The sequence below is a fragment of the Cetorhinus maximus genome, chromosome 2 (genome assembly GCF_964194155.1).
Source record: "Cetorhinus maximus chromosome 2, sCetMax3.hap1.1, whole genome shotgun sequence".
Lineage (NCBI taxonomy): Eukaryota > Metazoa > Chordata > Chondrichthyes > Lamniformes > Cetorhinidae > Cetorhinus > Cetorhinus maximus.
In genome coordinates, this window is record NC_135880.1 from 30417071 (window position 1) to 30437666 (window position 20596).

The following is a 20596-nucleotide window of genomic DNA, read 5'->3' on the forward strand; positions in this document are numbered from 1 at the left end:
TCAATTCCCTCCACCTGTTTATCCTTAACCTTAACAATACAATTAATGTTATATTAACATGCTGTCCTTTTTTCCCTTTCATTTTTTTCTACCTCTGCAGTCTCTTTGTTCTTCTTTACATTTAAAAAAATTCAGTTCAGCTTTTTAAATTTACTTTTCAAATTCCCATTTTTTTCCTCAGAATCATACAAAGATAATACACAGGAGGCGGCCATGTGGATCATCGTGCATCTGCTGGCTCTTTAGAGTCAGCTATCCAAGTAGTCACACTCCTCTACTCTATCCCCATAGCCCCACAAATGTTTCCTTTTCAAGTATTCATCCAATTCCCTTTTGAAAGTTATTAACGAATCTGCTTCAATAGTATTTTTAAAATTCATTGATGGGATGTAGGCATCGCTGGCTAGGCCAGCATTTATTGCCCTCCCTAACTGCCCTTGAGATTGTGGTGGTGAGCTGCCTTCTGATACTGTTGCAATCCCTGAGGTGTAGGCACACCCACAGTGCTGTTAGGGAAGGAGGTCCAGGATTTTGACCCAGCAAAATGTGGCAAAACTTTTAAAATTCACATCATCCCTTCTGTTGTCATTTGTCAGGGGCGTATTTTAATTTAATGCTAGAAGCTGTGTTACAATTTTCAAAGTTAGCTCAGGTATTATTATCTCGCATGCTTGGTGGAATGGCCAATTAAAAAGACAAGGCAGCCAATTTCAGGATTAAATAGTAGAACCATACCAGCCCTGATGGTTCCTCCATGGATCTGGCAAAAGTGTCTTCAGTTCATGGCCAGATCATTAGAAAGAGCTTTGCATTATGACAGAGTTCTTCAACTCTAGCACTCTACTACTCTACTACTCTGGGGGAGATGGTGCATAGTAGTAATGTCACTGTATTAGTAATCCAGAAGCCCAGGCTAATGCTCTAAGGACAAAATCCCATCATGGCAGCTGGTGGAATTTAAATTCAATTAATAAATCTGGAATATAAAGCTAGTATCAGTAATGGTGACTATCATGGATTGGTATAAAAACTGCCCTCTGAAATGGCTTAACAAGCCACTCAGTTCAAGGGAAATTAGGGATAGGCAACAAATGCTGGACTTGCCAGTGACATCCACATCCCATGAAAGAATAAAAATAAAATCAATAAAAAGTGTCCAATTTGATATTTTTTATCCTGTCAATACTACAACAATGGTAACAGCTTGTATTTATATAGCACCTTTTCTATAATAAACTGCCCAGGATCTTCACAGGAGCTTTATGAAGCAAAATTTGACACCAAGCCACAAAAGGAGATATTAGGGCTGATGACCAAAAACTTGGTCAAACAGATACGTTTTAAGGAGTGTCCCAAAGGAGGAGAGAGGGATGAGAGGCAGAGAGGTTTAGGGAGGGAATTCCAGAGCTTGCAGCCTAGGCAGCTGAAGACACAGCCGCCAATGGTGCAGCAATTAAAACTGGGATGCTCAAGAGGCCAGAACTGGAGAACACCGAGATCTGGGAGGTTTATCGGGCTGGATGAGGTTTCAGGGGTAGGGCCTCAGAGGGAATCGAAAACAAGGGTGAGGATTTAAAAATCAAGGTATTGCCAGACCAAGAGCCACTGCTAGGTCAGCGAGCACATAGATAATGGGGAATGGGATTTAGTACGAGTTAGGAAGCAATCAGCAAAGTTTGACCTCAAATAGAGGTTGAAAGGTGGAAGGCCAGCTGGAAGAGCATTGTAATATAGTTGACTATTCCAAAATATTACACTGTATTTACAGGACAGATACAGACTATTCAGCCCAACAGCTCCATGCTGGTGTTTGTGCTCCACACAAGCCTCCTCCCATTGTCTAACCTCATCAACAAATTATTCCTTTCTCCTTAATATATTTATCCAACTTCCTCTTAAATACATTTATGCTAACCGCCTCAACTATTTCTTGTGGTACCGACTTATACATTCTAACCACTGTCTGGGTCAAAAGGTTTCTCCTGAATTCCCTGTTGGATGTATTAGTGACTACCTTATATTTATGACCCCTAGTTCTGCTCTCCACCTTCATCTGAAACATCTTTTCTACATCAACCCTAGCAAACCATTTCATAATCTTAAAGACTTATCAGGTCATCCATCAGTCTTCTCCTCTCCGGAAAAAAAGGGCCCTAGACTGTTTCATCTTTCCAGATATGTTTAATCTCTCAGTTTTGTTATCTTTTTTGCATCTTCTCCAGAGCCTCTATATCCTTTTTATAATATGCAGACCAGAACTATTCAAATTTACTACAAGTGTGGTCTAACCCAAGGCTCTATGCAAGTTTAACTTTGCTGCTTTTCAATCCTATCCCTCTAGAAATGAATCCTTGTGCTTTGTCTACTTTTTGATGGACTTATTAACTTGTGTCACTACTTTTAGCGAGTTATGTCTCTATACCCCCAGAATCCTTTGATCTTGTACTCCAAGGAGAATGTGGCCGTCTTCTTCTTCTGACCAGTATATACCAACTCACACTTATCGATATTGACATTCATTAGCCAACTGCAGACAGATTCTGAAAGTTTATTGTCTTCCTGTATTTTGTCACAGTCCCTCTCTTTATTGGTGAAACTCCCAATTTGGTATCATTCACAGATTTTGAAATTTAGAATCACAGAATTTTAATGGCACAGAAGGCGGCCATTTGGCCCATCATGTCTGCGCCGGCTCTCCAAATGAGCATTATGACCTAGTACCTTTGCCCTGCCTTTTCCCCGTACCCCTGCACATTGGCCAGAATCTTCTGCTTGGTGTGCAGGGGTGGGCCCCGCAAGCCGAAACGTAAAATGGTGCGCGGGTGCGGGTGTGCGTCCCGATGTCACCACGCATCATTCTGATCTTCCGTTCGGCCGGTGTGCAGCCGACTCCGGTGCGCGCCCGCCGAACTGTCAAAGGCCTGTTAAGGCCGTTAATAACCCAATTAAAGTAGTTGCCAGGGCTGGCCGTCAGCCCTGAGGTTGGCGGACTGGCGAAGAGCCCTGCCGGCCTTCGCATTTTTCATGGAACCTCATCCACGGATGGGATGAGGTTTCATGAAAGGTTTATAACTTAAATAAAAAATTTTATTGAAGTTCATAAACATGTCCCAGCGTCGACAATGTTACTTTAGGGGATATGTCTGAATAATTTTTTTAAATTCTTTTATTCCATTTTTCACGATGAAATTAATCTCCGAGGCAGCTCTGTGCCTCAGGGAGATTTCTGCACTCTTTCGCAAGCCAATCGCGGGCTCTGCACCTGCCCGCACCTGCTCCCACCCAGTCTGCCCAACGGGGAGAAAATTCTCCCCATTGTTTCTATTGCACTTTGAGTTCCCAAGTCCAAAACATTTATGTAAATAATGAACAACAGCGGTCCTAGCACTGACCTTTGAGTCCAGAGGTAACAAAGCTTTAATGAGGATTTCAGCAGCAGATGAGCCAGGGCAGGGGCAAAGACAGACAATATTACAGAGATGGAATTAGGCAGTTTTGGTGATGGAGTGAATATCCATCGGAAGTTCAGCCCAGAGTCAATTAAAACACTAAGGTTGCAAACAACTATTTTTGACAGGCGGCTATTGTTGTTCCATTAGTAAATAGGGCAGTCAACAAAGGATGAAAGCTGCGGTGATGAAATCAAAGTTGACGGGTAGTGATTAGGAGGTGTTCATACAGTCACAAGAAACAGCTTTAAGACTGGAACTGTGTGATGGCTGACTGATGTATTTTCCACAACACGGTAACTGTGAAGCACATCGGGGAGAATTTTCCCCCCGTTGTTGGGGGGCTTGTGTGGGGGCGGGCACAGGCAGACACGCAGCCAATCAGCGCCCCCGATCGGCTGGGCGCCACCATTTTACATGTGAAGGCCAATCAAGTCAGGAGTGCGCTCTTTCGCGCGAGCACGGAAATCTCCCTGAGGCACAGAGGTGCCTAGGGGAGATTAGATTTAGGTTTAAACAGTTTAGTAAGGGGTGAAAAAATGTTTATGACATGTCCCCTCATGTGAAACTGTCACATGAGCTGGGACATGTGCATTAATTTTAAAATAAAAATTTTTCTGAAAATTTTAAATCATTCATGAAAACTCATCCCGCCTGTGGATGAGGTTCCATGAAAAATGTGAAGGCCGCCTGGGCTCTTCGCCTGCCCGCCAACCTTAAGGTTGGACAGGCAGCTCAGCTGATTGCCTTAATTGCTTTTTAACAGGCCTTAATAGGCCTTTTGACAGTTTGGCGGACGTGCAGCTGACTCAGCTGCGCGCCTGCCAAACTGAACATCTAAATGACGCGCGGTGACATCGGGACACAAGCCCAACCGCACCCCACGTCATTTTATGCCATGGCGAGCGGGCGCCGCCCCTGCTCACCGAGCCGAAGATTCTGCCCATAATCTCAGCTGTGTAGTAATTGATTGAGTTATATTTCATTAGCTGTGGTGCCATTGTCCCACATCCCACATGTAAGTGGTCATGCTCCCTGTGCATCCAAACAGGAAAAGCTCAAGTACTCAACAACCATAGACTAAAAAAACCAACAAAAAGTGACATACTATTGCAAAACAGAATGATAAAGCAGAAATTACACAAACTGACAGTACATCTCCTGCTATGGTTTGGGGAATAGAGTATGTTGGGATCCTGAAGAAGAATGATGTCAGAGGTGAAAATAGTAGCATTAGTTCCTTTTTGCCTACTGTTTGTATGGTGTCCCAAGTCACTTCCACAAGGAAAAACAATGTTGAAGAATGAACAGGCTCATTGGCATTTAAAAAAAGGGTTAACTTTTTTTTATTCATTCATGGGATGTGGGCCGAGTGAGGATGAGGAGGCTGCCGATAGCAGAGAAGCTGGGCAGCATGGACAGGTAGCCAGAGCTGACTCTGTGCAGGAGCGGATCATTGCCGGACACGTGCTTGTGTAAAATTGATTCTCTGAATCTCCGATCTCCCAATTGCCATCAGCTTCCCTGATGAGCAGCTTCCACCTAAAGAACCTTGCACATTGATGCCACAATTACTCAAGGGACTGCCCACCCTCCACAATGGAGGGAATCAATATCAATAAGTTTGACTCAGACACATTCAAATTGCTGCAACCCTCACCATCAAACCCATGGGCCTCATCATACTGCAAACACACGAGTCCTTCACAACCTGGCATGGCCCTCACATGATCGCAGTGCCTGTAAACGAGGAGCCAAAGCCGCCAACTATTCCATAATAAAACAATGTCGACAATTCTTCCCTGACTCAGGGACAAAATCCATGCCTCAGGTATGGGATGTGGGCATATGGGTATGGGCTGGATCAGCATATATTGCCCATCCCTAGTTGCCCTTGAGAAGGTGGTGGTGAGCTGCCTCACCACCAATAGTGCTGTTAAGGATATTGGGTATAAGACAGTGCGTATTTCATTCCCATACATTGTCCCAACAATGTTTGCCAATTCTAGCTTCAAAAAGAATACTTCAAAATATTACACTTCTCACTCTACTCATCCTTTTACTCTCTCTAAATAAGCACCAAATGATGGACAGTATCTGTGCTATGCAGTCCTGCTCGCTAGTAGGTTTAGAGAACCTGAATGATTTCCACTTAGGAAAATTAGCAAAAGTATTGGGATAAATTCAACACGGTTCTTATTAAGGTTGATTCCATTGCATACTAGAGGTTATAATTTGGGATTAGACTGGCAACCCCACTAAAAGAGGCTTACGGATGGAGTTATCATAGCAAGTCAATTTTGTTCTGAAGCTGGGATCAATACATCTATGTTGCAGCTTTATCCTACATCTAACCCCATCTAACCTGTGAGAACCCGATCTGGAGTTGGCAATGAAAGAGGTGAAACTAATTCAAATGTAAAATACTGTGAATGCTGGAAATCTGAAATAAAAATAGAAAATGCTGTAAATACTCAGCAGGTAAGGCAGCATCTGTAGAGAGGAAGGGGAGGAAACTGTTCCATTGTCTGACCCTAACACGGCCTTGCTGACCCTAACACGGCCTTGCTGACCCTAACACGGCCTTTCTTCTCCTGGATGAAATCAAATCACATAAAAAGAACTCTTTAAAAACTCAACATTTGCTGGCGCATCAACTTTTGCTAGCAAAGCCTGTTTTAAAAAGATTGTTAAATCTTTAGTAAATTGTTACAAAAATTATGTCAGCTGCCAATGAGACAAAACTTTACAGCTTATTCAATTGAGGATTTAAAGAAAGTTAACCAAGGTGAAATTAATCTTTGCCGGTAGTGGTAGTGAATCAGCAGTCTGTTTTACACCTTGTCCGATTATCTTTTCCATTGACTTTAACAGGGAAGAGAATCGGATACAGTGCCAAACAGACTGCCAAACCGTATTGCCCATTTTGCATGGCTGGTAAAGATTAATTTCATCCTGAATGTTCTTGGGCAGTACTTCCAACATGTTGAAAACAAACCATTAATTTCTCAATACTTGTATCAGCTCTAACAAGCATCTTAACAAGTTTTGAATTAAAAACAGGTCCTAGTATATCAGTTTCCTTACCCTTATCATGACTTAAGGTAGGTATTCCCTTCTCTATTGTTCTATTTTACTTCAGAGTTTTGTTGAGGGCTCAGCATGGTGAGTGCAATGAAAATAGTGCAATTAAAGATTCAGTGAGAGTTAAAGCAAAATTAAGACTGCCTGATCGTTCCCTTACCTGCAAACTGAATGCGTCTGTGGAGTCAGAGCAGTTTCTGACTTGGAGAGAGTGACATATGGGAAAAGGGCGATATTTCTGTCAGATATGGGATGGGACAGAAGCCTGGTGCATTCACTGATTAAAAAAGAGAGAGATGGAAAAAGGCATTTACTTACTGCTGCACTACATAGGAATAAAGATCAGATTTTCTTTTGTAAGAAAGGAAAATTTGATTAAAAAAAAATATATATTTCACAGGTACAAGTGACAAAGCAGGTACACCATAGAAATAAAAACAGTAAGTGCTGCAAATACTCGGCAGGTCTGACAGCATCTGTGGAGGGAGAAACAGAGTCAACGGGCAGAATTTAGCCCTCGATGGGCGAGTGGGCCCCACCGGCTCGGCGGCGGGCAGGCAGCCGAACTCCACCGCCGAAACGGGCCCCGCCGCCATTTTGAGTGGGCGAGCCAATTAAGGCCCGCCCAGCGGACTGCCCAATGGGAAACGCTATGCACTTCCTGTGCGGCAGGGGGTGGGGGGATTCCCCAACTGTCAAAGTGCGCTGTTTCGCACATGCGCGTGAAAGATCGCACATCTCCCTCAAGTGCTGTCGCAGGGAGATTGGTGACAGTTTAAAATACCTCAAAAATAGAAAAATAAAAAAATTAACATGTCCCCCTCATGTGACAATGTCACATGAGATGGGACATGTTAATAAATATGACAAAGTTTATTAAAGATTTTTAAAATGGACATGAAACCTCATCCCACCAGTGAATGAGGTTTCATGTTTTTTCTATTCCCCGCTGGGGCTCCTGGCCTGCCCGCCAGCCTTAAGGTTGGATGGGCAGGGCCTTTAATCGGATTAATTATCCTGTTAATGGCCTCAATTGGCCATTGACAGGTCGGCGGGCGGACAGGTGATTTCACTGTCCGCCCGCCTTCCTGAATATTTAAATGGGGCGGGATGACGTCGGGGGTTCCTCCCAACATCATCCCATGTCATTTTCCCGTCGGCGAGCGGGCCCCGCCCCCAACTCACCAACGGAAAAATTCTGGCCAACGTTTCAGGTCGAATATAACCTCTTCACAAAGAAAAGTCATATTTGACCTGAAAGGTTAACTCTATTTATAGTCATAGAGGTCTACAGCACAGAAAAAGGCCCTTTGGCCCAATAAGTCTGCGCCGGTCAAACAAAAACCTAACTATTCTAATCCCATTTTCCAGCACTAGGCCCATAGCCTTGTATGCCATGGCATTGCAAGCGCACATCCAAATACTTCTTAAATGTTATGAGGGTTTGTGCCTCTACCACCCTTTCAGGCAGTGAGTTCCAGATTCCCACCACCCTCTGGGTGAAAAGATTCTTCCTCACATCCCCTCTAAACCTCCTGCCCCTTACCTTAAATCTATGCCCCCTGGTTATTGGTGCCTCCACCAAGGGGAAAAGTTCCTTCCTGTCTACCCTATCTATGCCCCTCATAATTTTATACACCTAAATCATGTCCCCCCTCAATCTCCTCTGCTCCAGGGAAAATAACCCCAGCCTATCCAGTCTCTCCTCATAACTAAAACTCTCCAGCCCAGGCAGCATCCTGGTAAATCTCCTCTGCGTTCCCTCTAGTGCAGTCACATCCTTCCTATAATGTGGATTCCAGAACTGCACGCAATTTCTCTCTCCACGGATGCTGCCAGACCTGCTGAGTATTTCCAGCACTTTCTATTTTATTGCAGATTTCCAGCAACCACGGTATTTTGCTTTTAACTAAGTACAGCATAGAATTTTGCAGATTGAGGTGGTGAATGGGTTCTGGTTGTCAACCTAATCTTAGGAGTTACACATGGAAAGACAGTTATGCCAAATTACTAACAAGTATACTACCAATAAAAGTGAGTGCAATGATTATAGTGTTTTATTCATAATTGGTGAGCAAGGCAATTGGCAAGGCAATGATTATAGTATTTTATTCATGTTCAATATTGAAAGTTATGTCTCAAAAATATTCATTCAAACTATAGGGCAGTATTTGAAAGGTAGTTTCAGCCACCTGAACATCTCGACATGCAAGCAAATGCTTTAGTGGGAGTTGCGCAATATGGATTGTTTGTGGGTGGATCTGGCCCGTATGTCAGTCGTACGTGCTAACTGCCTTTCTTCTTAGACATGTGCAACATCAAAGTGGGGTGAAATATAAATTATAGAATGCTGTACTAAGTACTTTTTATGTTTTTTAAAAACAGTTTTCAAAATTTCAGCCACAACAACTGTTGTTGACATCTGTTACTAATACACAAACACCACAGAAGCTGTGATCCCTACAGGCCTCTGTAAAGTTGAAATACCAACATTTGTTAACATTTTTTAAGTGGAAATTAAACTCCATGGGAAGTCAATACTTAAGGACTTGAGCAATTTGATTTACTCAATACCAGGCCTTGATCACAACAATAGGTTTACTGAGTAACATGTGTATGAAAGCTGTTTCCTGATATCAGATACACAATTTACTGATTTTTTAAAAAATGTCCAATGCTGCCTTGTTCTGTTTCCACTGTTTTAAATTTGCTCTACTTTCCATATCATTGACTCCATTGCATCATACTCCTGGCCATCATCTGAAAACATGACATGGATTGAACACATGATCCTATCTATTGATTTATTTGGCGTCGCCCTCAACAATTGCTATTGAAAGCAAAAATGGTTGTTATGTGATTTCAAAACTGCATCAGGCCTTAACTGAAGCTATTGTCAAAATGATGATAGGCATGTGATAAAAATGGTGCTGCTTTGGTGAGGGAGAAAGAAGCTCTCACTATAATCTCAAAGCTTGGCAAAGCATGCAGTACACTGCACTAGCTGTTATTACATCATTTAGCATGCACTGAGGTGAATGAAATGTAACCATTGCAAAACAGGAGTTCCGCAGAGAATAGAATAAATAATAATGTAATTGTTGAAGATAATGCAACATTTTAATTTGCATATACCTGTATAGACAGCATGTATTATACAGTACAGCACAAAAGAAGTTACAATTAAGAGTATGTGGCTACAAGAGTAGGTCAGAGGCTAGGAATCCTGTGACGAATAACTCACCTCCTGATTCCCCAAAGCCTGTCCACCATTTACAAGGCACAAGCCAGGAGTATGATGGAATACTCGCCACTTGTCTAGATGAGTGCACCTCCCACAACACTCAAGAAGCTTGACACCGTCCAGGACAAAGCAGCCTGCTTGCTTGGCACCACATACACAAACATTCACTCTCTCCATCATTGACGCAACATTCACTCCCTCCACCACTGACACACAGTAGCAACAGTGTGTACAGGTGCACTGCAAGAATTCACCAAGGCTCCTTCGACAGCACCTTCCAAACCCACAACCACTACCATCTAGAAGGACAAGGGTAGCAGATAGATGGGAAAACCACCACTTGGAATTTCCTCTCCAAGTCACTCACCATCCTAACGTGAAAATATATTGTCATTCCTTCACTGTCGCTGGGTCAAAATCCTGGAACTCACTTCCTAACAGCACACTGTGGGTGTACCTACATCACATAGACTGCAACAGTTCAAGGTAGCAGCTCACCACCACCTTCTCAAAGGCAACTAGGGATGGGCAATAAATGCTGGCCCTTGCCAGCGAAGCCCACATCTCATGAATGAATAGAAAAAGTGAGAAATCTATAGCTCCAGTGTTACAAATGCTTGACTTCTAGCCAATACATAGGTACAACTCCACAGACTTAAGTTCTTAATGCTACAAACGCTGTGGACAAGTATGTTCAATTTATAATCAACCATCACACTGGATGGAAATAAGGAATTGAGGCTAACGGAAAGAAAAAAAACAAATGATATGTTACTTCCATTGCAAAATAGTTGTTTTAGGACCTGCAAATCAGTACTGAAGGTTCTAATAACCACTTAGCTTATAAGGTGCTACTTTAGTTAACTGTTTTTATGCAAGTGCAACCAATAAACTAGGCTTCCTACCAATGGATCAAAAAGGCTGTCTTTTTAACTGGAGGGCATTTGGTAGCGAGATGACCTCCACAAAAGGTGGAAGGGGGAATATAACATTTATCATTCTTAAATAAATAATTGCTCAATTTGGTCAGTTGTAAAATTAGAGAAGTAATGTATAATGGAAACTAAGGTAAAATTATAATTTATTAATAGTCACACAATCTCCTGAGAAAGATGGAAGCGACAGTCAGGAAAGAAGGGTTTATACATGTGAAACCAAAAGTAATTTACAACTAGCAAGAGAAAAAGCAAAGACGTGAGAAGCAATGAAAAACTGCTGGATAATCTTCTGACAAATAAAATGTACAATTTTCATGACACAAATGGTATTGGCTAATTCCATAGTAACATTCATTGCATGAGAAAATTAAGCACATGCATTCCACCTCCTTAAACATCAATCAGGGTCCACAGTATCAATCATTTATAACTTAGAGGTTCCAAGCCAAAACCTACTTCATAATTAGCACAACAGATGAGTTACTTTTATAGTGAACACATTTTTGAAGAGTTTCCAAGGTGCAACCTTTGTTCAAGATTTTTTTTTTTCAGAAAGCTGTATTGTGAAACTGTCCAAAGGCAGGGATAGGCTTATACCTGTTCCTTAATATTTAAAGTAAATTTTATAGAATATGATTCACACATTTATTTGATATAGGGGACTGTCTGGGATATGCAGCAATGGTATGAGTGGTGGGCACTTTATTAGAAATATGAGCCATTTCCAATCTTTTTCCAATAATTTCAAAGGTGTCAACATATTAATAGGAAAATATGTAAAAGTAAGTGTATTTTCAATTTTCCATTGCACAACACTTACACTTTGTGCAAAGTAATTTCTAGTTTTCATGCAAACCATCTGGAGGAAACCTGCTAAGGTGTCACTCACTAAGTGCCACCTTTACTTTAGTTTAAAAGTATAGATATTGGTACAAGTCACTCAAATATATTAAATTGTACTCATATTTATAAGAAGAGTCAGGCACAAGCTATATCACTCTTAACAGTTTCCTTTATGGTCTTTAAAAGGTATATGCAAAAACATTCCCCAACACAGAAAATGCTTTTTTTTTCAAAATGAAAGATGTACACTCGTTTTTGCATATTATTTTCCATTAATGTGATCGCATCTTTGAAAGCATAGCTATAAAACTGGAAATATGCTCACATCTCTTATAAAGTCCCCACCACTTACACCATCCCACACAGAGCCCTTCTTCAGGAAAATGGTGCTAACCATTTGTCATTACCATGGTGTCGATTACAGAACGTGTCACTTAAACTGTATTGGGTGTGTTGTTTATTTCAGGCAGGTCAAGCAACTTCTTTCTTTACAATCCCAGTTATTCCTTATTTCCCATCACAAATTCCAGACTCCATTTGACAGTAAGGTTTAAATTTGGTCCTTCCTACATGGCAAACAGTGTTTTTTTTTGGCCTGAATTGGTAACAATAGCAAACCTCAACGAAGTATCTGAACACGGTCGTTAAGTTATGAAATCTCAAACTTCCTGGTTCCCAGCATAGACTTTGGTCCATGTCATTACCTTCATAGCACAGGGCTACATTGAAATTTTCCTCATTTTTATTGGTAGGAACTTATGATTTTCTTACAACAGCTTTGTGTAATTGAATTAAAATAATTGGTTGTTTCATGCTGAGAGATAAATGGGAAACTGTGTGAATAATGTTCAAAATGACAGCCGCTCTTTTCAGCACAAAAAGCCAGTTATAGTGAAATAAAATTTCATGGTATGAAATCACCGCCATCTTCAATGTCTATTCTAGCTTCTCAATTTTTAATTATTTTGTTACAGGTGTTCTTATTGTGTTGCGCACCATCTCCAGGATCTCAGCCCAAATTGACCACCTTGTATAGCAGGCACCAACGATTAGCTGTGGGGACTGCACTGCTTTACTCCCAAGCAACAACAACAGCAACAATTTATATCTATATATCACCTTTAACATAATGAAACGCCCCAAGGTGCTTCACAGGAGCATTATAAAACAAACTATCACACCGAGCCACATAAGGAAATATTAAGTCATATGACCAAAAGCTTGGTCAAAGAGGACAGTTTTAATGAATGTCTTAAAGGAAGAAAGCAAGGTAGAGAGGTGAAGAGATATAGAGAGGGTATTTCAGAATTCATAAGATAGCAACTTGCGTTTATATAGTGCCTTTAACATAATAATGTCCCAAGGTGGTTCACAAGAGCATAATCAGATGAAAATTGACAATGTGCCAAAGGAGGAGATGTTAGGACAGTTGATCAAATGCACAGTCAATTAAGTTGCTTTTAAACAATGTCTTAAAGGAGGAGAGAGAAGTGGCAAGGCAAAGAGATTAGGAAAAGGAATTTGCAGAATTTTTGAGTCTAGACAGCTAAAACTACAACTGCCAATGGCGGAGTGAAGGAAAGAAAGATGCACGAGTGGCAACTCTGATCCGGTGGGGGTAGCAGCAGGACCCTGGGGCAGCATTTTGTCAGCAGCTGCAAACTGACAGGCACTGCTGAGCTGTCATCCAACAGAAGATGGCAGCTCACCCACTGGTTCAACCAGAGTCCCAGCAGCTTCAGCCATGTCACTGCTAGCAGTGCTGAATGCCAAGGCGCCCTCAAAGACTGGCGAGTTTTTTGTGGAAGCAGGCAGGCTCTAGCAATAAGGATTTTTTAAAAATTCTTCCATGGGATGTGGGTGTCGCTGGCTGGGCCAGCATTTATTGTCCATCCTTAATTGCCCTTGAGAAGGTGGTGGTGAGCCACCTTCTTGAACTACTGCAGTCCATCTGGTGTAAACACACCCTCAGTGCTGTTAGGAAGGCAGTTCAAGGATTTTGACCCAGCGACAATGAAGGAACGGCGATACATTTCCACAACAGGATAGTGAGTGACTTAGCGGGGAACTTGCAGGTGGTGGTGTTCCATCTGCTGCCCTTGTCCTTCTAGGTGGTAGAGGTCACGGATTGGAAGGTGCTGTCGAAGGAGCCTTTGTGAGTTGCTGCAGTGCATCTTGTAGATTGTACACACTGCTGCCACTGAGTGCTGGTGGTGGAGGGATGAATGTTTGAGTTAGTGGAGAGAGTGCTGATCAAGCGGGCTACATTTTCCTGGATGGTGATGAGCTTTGAGTGTTGTCGGAGCTGCACTCATCCAGGCAAGTCCTGACATGTGCCTTGTAGATGGTGGACAGGCTTTGGGGAGTCAGGAGGTGGGTTACTCACCGCAGGGTTCCCAGCTCTTGTAGACAGTGTTTATATGGCTGGTCCAGTTCAGTTTCTGGTCACCCCCAGGATGTTGATAGTGGGGGATTCAGTGATGGCAATGACATTGAATGTCAAGGGGAGATAGTTAGAGTCTATCTTCTTGGAGGCGGTCATTTCCTGACAATTGTGTGGCATGAATATTACTTGGTGGAGGGTGAGCAGGTCGTGGTGCACCAGTGGCAAGTTACAAAGCAGCCGGTTCGTCCAATGCAAACAACTGAAAGTGGCCTTTAATTGGCTCAATTGGCCACCCAGCAGGCAGCCCTCCCACTGAAGTGCCTGGCACTGGCAATAAGCCATGGGCAGGAAGACCTAGGGCTCCCCTCTCAAGGCTTTTGCCAGCCATATTACCAGCCCTTCCTTCTCCTGGAAAATTCTGTCCACTGTTTTTAAGCAAAAACCCACTCCACAGGCGTTAAATTCTATGATATTGTTTTCTCTCATGTTTATTCCCAGAAAGACATCAAGTGTGTCCTGTTTTTTTAAATTACAAGTCAAGCTCTTTCTGTCAGAGTTCTCCCACCAAAACCTGAGTAGAGAATCAGTCGAAACCCTGGAGAAATAGGATGAGGTGGATTTTTCCATATATCTGAACCCAAAGACATGGGAAAAACAAATACCCAGTGCAAAAAAAAAGTGGAAGAATCCAGAGGGCAAGTATATTACTCACATCATTCTGCATTGCCCAAATTTCCTTGCTCTTTTACATCCGTCTATCAATCCCTGCCCTTAAATACATCTTGGCTCATTATAATGGCTCCATCCCCAGGGTCAAGAGCTGTGCACACAAATATTTTGCAATTACACTGGTTCAAAACATGTAAAATTAAACTCAGAATTCTTGGTGCAGCAGGAAGCAAAATCATTTTGCCAATTTCTTTTGCTGTTTTTGGAGCTATTTCGTTTTTACTCCTAATAGGGAACTACACTGTATTTGTTGTCTTTTTTAATGTATTTTTATGATACCAGTATGAGTCATGTTCAAAAGCGAAAATCTTCTATGATCACATCTTCTTAAACATTCTGTACTGAATGTATGTGAAGATGTTAGATGGCTTGAAAACTTAATTGTCAAGCTTAAACGAGGAATATTTGGTGTCCATCCTCAGGTCCCAGTTGTTTATTTTGCTTTCCTCTAGTTTACAGCCACTTTTACATTATATTACAGTAATAGGTGTGCCAGAAAATTGGAGTGTAAATTGACATGGGTAAAATGGGCACACGAATGTCTCTCATTTTGGGTGTACCTTTCCAAATTAAGCCTCCAGAGCAAAATCCCTACTTTTAAATGGCCGCTTCCACCATTTCTCCAGGGTCTCTCATCCTGGTTTTCAAATCCCTCCATGGCCATGCCCCTCCCTATCTCCATAATCTCCTCCAAACCTACAACACTTTGAGATATCTGCACTCCTCTAATTCCAGCCTCTTGTGCATTCCCAATTATAATTGCTCCACCATTATTGGCCATGCCTTCAGCTGCCCATGTCCCAAGCTCTGGAATTCCTTCCCTACACCTCTCCGCCTCACTTTCATCCTTTAATACTTTCCTTTGAAACCTATCTCTTTGACAAAAATTTTTGGTTACCAGTCCTAATATTCCCTTATGTGGCTCGGTGTCATACTGTTTTATAATGTTCCTGTGAAATGCCTTGGGACATTTCAATACATTAAAGGTGCTATATAAACAAGAGTTGTTGCTGTTTCTACAGATCTTCCACTGAAATTCCACTGGGCGATTGACAGAACCACCCTCTGCTCCACAGAAATGTTATCCAAGACTCATACAATGGGTGGAATTTAATGCTCTCTCCCATTGGGTGGGAGAGTTTGGATGTGGGATGGCATTTAATCGAGTTGGAGGGTGCCAGGAGGGGATTCCGTTGTCTTCCAACCTCTGCAGCAATTAAACTCCAGAGCAGGTAGGCTCATGGACGGCCTTCCTGCCCCAACGCCAATTGAGGCATTCGGTATTCAATCAGTGACGGATGGAGAAGTCACCAGGCGGGAAGTCCAAAAAGCAAACCCTGTCAAGTTGCTTGCAGTCTTCCAGCTGGGGACGGGGGAGGTGAGGGGAGGGGGAATATTGGCATCCCTCATTCAAAGACAAGTGCCTGATCAAGGGACCTGGCATTAGAAGGAATGGGGCTGCTGAAAGCCACCCCCACCTCCGCCTCCAACACACACTCTCCCACAACACTCACCCCATGGCATCCATTCCGCCTTCACTCACCTGTGGCCTGTGTATCTCACTGATCCTGGGCCTCCGGTGGTGCATTGCCAGCAACTGCCATCACTCCACTGGTGGTACTGATGGCAATGTACAGCTGCCTGCCTCTGATTGGAGAGCAGTTCTTGGGAGAGGGGGGGTTGGTGGTTGGACTTAATATGGCAGGCCTTCCCCAAAGGGACGTGCAGGGCTCTTGCCAGCTCTTCAACTGGCATGCAAGATCTCTGCCTCCTGGATTAAATTCAGCCCAATGGTACACCACAAGAGACAGGCTATTTCACACATCAAATCTGCAATCATTTTTTTACACTTGATCCTACTCTCCTGTACCTTTAATATTCATTTTTCTATAATTATTTACTATTCCCCTTTCAAAACACTTTGAAACACTGATGGACTTGGGTTCTAAAGCTGTTTTTGACAAGAGTAATCACCATCTTGCACAAGTTCACTCTCCCTGTAAGAATTCTTTTTTAATCTCTATCCTTCCCTTGAATTATTTTGTGACCATATTAAATTATGCACTTAAAATTACAGAGGAACAGGCCATTTTGTCCGACAGATCCACGCCAGTGTTTATGCTTCACATCAGCCTCCTCCACACAATTTCACCCTGTCAGCACATCCTTCTATTCAATTCACTCTCATGTTATTGAACTTCACCTCCGATGTGTCTACTGCTATTCGCCTCAACCATTCCATGTGGTTGGTTGCGCTTTCCACAGTCTAATCTCTCTCCGAGTAGAGAAGTTCCCTCCCGAGTTCCGCGGTTTTATTTGTGACCACCTTACATTCGTGGCCCCTCGCTTTGGATCTGAGGGAAAAAAAATCTCTCCAATCTACTTTTTTTTTTTAAAAATCCTTCATAATTTTAGAGATCTTATCAGAAACTTCTCACTTCCAAAGAAAAGTGTCCCAGGTTGTTCAGTTTTTGCCCTCTCAGTTCTGGTCTAACTTTTAAAGGCAGGCACCTATTCCAATGCTTCTATTTTGTAACATGGAGACCAGAGTTGTACAAGAGCACTCTTAAATCCGGCCTAACCACTTAACTCTAACATAACTTCACCGCTTTCCAATCCTATTCTCCCAATACTTGAAAGAAAAACATCTTTTTTCCACGCTGACATTTTGCTGCCCTGGCTCATTTGCCAGCTTTTTTTTTCCGCCAGAACTGTAATTCTCGAATTATATAACATCTTCCCCCCTCCACCTCTGACGGACTGCATTGGAAAAGGGGACGCAGGCACACGCTGATTGGCTGCCAGCCCCATCACTCAGGGACTCGGCAGCATCTCATTGTCCACTCCGGCTGTCAATCATAATCCTGAGGGCCTATTGGTCCGCGAGGGTGTCAATCCAAACGCTTACCCTGCCCTTGGCGCGCCCCAGCTCTGAGCTGCGCTCAGAAAGGCGGAAGTGAATTTACTTTAAAAAAATACATACTCGAAAAGTAAAGCTTACAAAAATATAAAATAGCTCGGCATCACTGCAGCCCCAAATTTCTATTTTTTTTGGCCAGAAGATATGACAACTCAATACGAGTGCCAACATTATTTCTACATTTAATGCAGGTTGAAGGCAGCGTTGTCCTATAAATATGCCTTGACGCAACTGTAGAGTTATCTGAAATATTCCAAACTGCACGGTGTCACACTAAAATCGTTCAACACATTTCCATTTATAATGTCCTCCTATTATTTAGCGGCCTGGCTCTGTTTACTGTCTCCAAAACGAGCAAACCGAAACTGCAAAGAGTTCCTCCATATTTCAATCCAGACACTGTAAACGCTCAGACTCCTGGCTCCTGGTTCGGTTGTCCCCTACAGTCCTACAAGGAGGAACCTGGTCTCTTTTGCAAAGTGCACTTGCTGACATAAAAGGTGGCCGGGGATTGCACTTTAACCTAAAACAAAAGAACCGGCATTTGGGAAAAGAAACAGAAACACATTGCGCGGGTCGGCAAGGCTCCAAGTCCACGATTAATTAAATTATTAACAATCGATGTTTTTGCAGAGGTGTTTATGGTAAAAACGAAACTAAAACTACAAAAAAGGAAAGCTCCGCGCAAAAGTTGGAAACACTTTTCGTTTTCCTTTTGCAGCCGCTCAGCGCTTGTTTCTCAAAAATCGCAAAAATGCTGACATCTCTCCTGACTCTTTTAACATGTTGCAATACAAACACACGACTTCCTGCTCAGTGCATTCCGAATCTTTGACAAAACCTGTTCATTTACCTCCAAATCCCCAATTCCACAGATAAATGATCCCTGGTGTTTTTTTCAAAGTGGCTTGACAGTGGGATGGTCACGTCCAGAAAGGGAGTGAGGAGGGGAGAGAGAGAGAGAGAGGGAGGGGGGTTTGAGGCGGGGGGGGTGGGGGACGGGGACGGGGGGGGGGGGACACGTCCAAGAGGCAAACCCAAACCCCCCGATCCTGCCGGTTGCAGAATTAGATCGAAAGTAAAAGAAGGCGGCGGAAGGTTGGAAATCCCCCCCCCCCCCCCCCCCCCCCAGCCCGCCCCTTGTGATTTGTTTTCGTGTTTGTCCCTAAGAATTTACAACACCGCCTGGGCGGGCCTCGCTCCCCGACTGCGGAAGTCTTCCGCGCGCTTTCATTGGCCTGACGGCTTCCCCGCCGCCCAGCCCCCCCCCCCCGCTCCCCGCGCGCGCGCGCCCCGCCCCCTCTCTCTCTCCCCCCCGCCCCGCGCGCTGGCTGCATCCTTCACTGGCAAAAAAAATATTCATTTTCAGTTTTCACTTCCCCGTCCGTCAGCCCAGCGGATGAAGTGAGTCAAGGAGACCTCCGGCTCCAGCGGGGGCGGGGGCGGGGCTTGGGGGCTGAGGGGGGGGGGGACAAGTGGAGGCGCTGCAGCCGATCAGCTCGACACCATGGCGAAAGCGTCCACCTCAGAAGTTTAGATCGTGTCCAAGCTTAGCCGGCCGCAAGAACATTTTAAAGTCGCGTTTTGTTGCAAAAATATTGAATGGACTGTTTCGCTTCCAAAAATGTATTTCATGTGCCGTTGTGTTAAGGAAGCCTGTTATGCCAGGAATAAACCAGTCATGCAGAGGGTGTTGGTGGGGGGGTGTGTTCTTGGATTATTCGCAATCAGTTAAAGTTTCATCTTATGGACGTTTGGCATTTTGCATTTATTTTTACATTTGACATTTTCAGCAAAGCACCCATTTTAAGCGTGCTAAAATTAATGGGATAGATGTAAAGTTAATATTGATGTAAAATGATTGCAAATAAATGTTTACCACGTTACTCGTTTAGTAAATATGCAAACAGAACTGTTCCACACTTTGTCGTTTAACATGTCTTCCTTTATAATGTTGTGGCCTGGCTCTGCTATTGGTTTTATGCTTCTGTTTAGTCCAGAAAGTTTAACCGTGACTTGTTAAAAAAAAGTATACTGGCCTACTTTCTATCTCACGGACGTTTTCGTACAGAAGCAGTGTTTTTAAAAACCTCAGCCATCACCAGTTGTAATTTCCCTATGACTGCTTTAAGCATGAACTGTGAGAATACCTCAACCAAAGGCCCACGTTACAATCATCTCTGTACTTGTCCATATCGCACAAAAATCACCTCGGCTGCTGATGATATCCTCCACTTCTTTCCGGTCCTTTCCCGTGACAAGTCTCTTTCCGGCAAGGCATCAGCCACAGATGAAAGATTTCAGCAAAGTGCCTTGTCGTTCAGAAATCCATACCAGGATCATTGAGAACATGAGATGGAAAACTGTATATGTGGCTGTGTCACTTCACAAACACCCCTGCCGCATGCCCATCATACCTGCCAGGAGTAGGAGCCTCCAGGTTATTCCTTTTGTTCCCCTGTTTCTGGTGTTCCTCCTGACCGATGATAAAGTCTCATGTTTCAGGCGTTATGGATCCGCGTTCACACATTAATTATTATGGAAGATTGGTACGATATTTTCAGGAGCTCTTTCAAAGGCTTTATGGGTCAACGTAGAATCAGAGAATGATCTAGCATAGAAGGAGGCCATGCAGCCCATAATTCTGTGCCAGCTCTTTGGTAGAACTAGCCAATTAATAACACTTAAATGCTCTTATCCCTTAACCCAGTTACCCCTTATTTATTAAAGCTCCTTTCGAAAGTTTCTGTTAAACCTCTATCAGTGCAGTCCAAATCACATCAGCTTGCTGTTTGAAAAAAAAGCACTTCCTCATTTGGCCTCTGGTTCTTTTGTCAATCATCTTAAAGTTGTGTCCTCCAGTTAACAACCCTTCTGCCACTGGAAACAGTTTCTCCTCTATCAAAACCTTTCACAGTTCTCTCAAATATCCTGCTGACCTCCTCCGCTTTAAGGAGAGCTTCTCCAGTCTCCACATAACTGAAGTCCCTCCTTCCTGAAGTT

General features: G+C 43.1%; 1 protein-coding gene across 6 annotated transcripts in view; it reads right to left on the minus strand.

The window, feature by feature from the left end:
* The window catches only part of irf2b (interferon regulatory factor 2b), a 69323-nt gene extending 49016 nt beyond the window's left edge, over positions 1 to 20307 (minus strand). The window contains exon 1 of one of the 6 annotated variants that reach the window (XM_078562086.1): positions 20011 to 20307. Coding sequence is in view for 2 of the 6 variants with exons in the window: in XM_078562048.1 (XP_078418174.1) it covers positions 14657 to 14668 (12 nt within the window). In the remaining 4 variants the exon portion in view is untranslated. Of the gene's footprint in view, positions 1 to 5814; positions 5834 to 14656; positions 14733 to 18446; positions 18582 to 19803; positions 19964 to 20010 lie in introns of those variants that run through there. The other 5 variants (XM_078562068.1, XM_078562059.1, XM_078562048.1 and 2 more) reach the window with 5 other exon arrangements.
* Between the last annotated feature and the right edge of the window lie 289 nt (positions 20308 to 20596).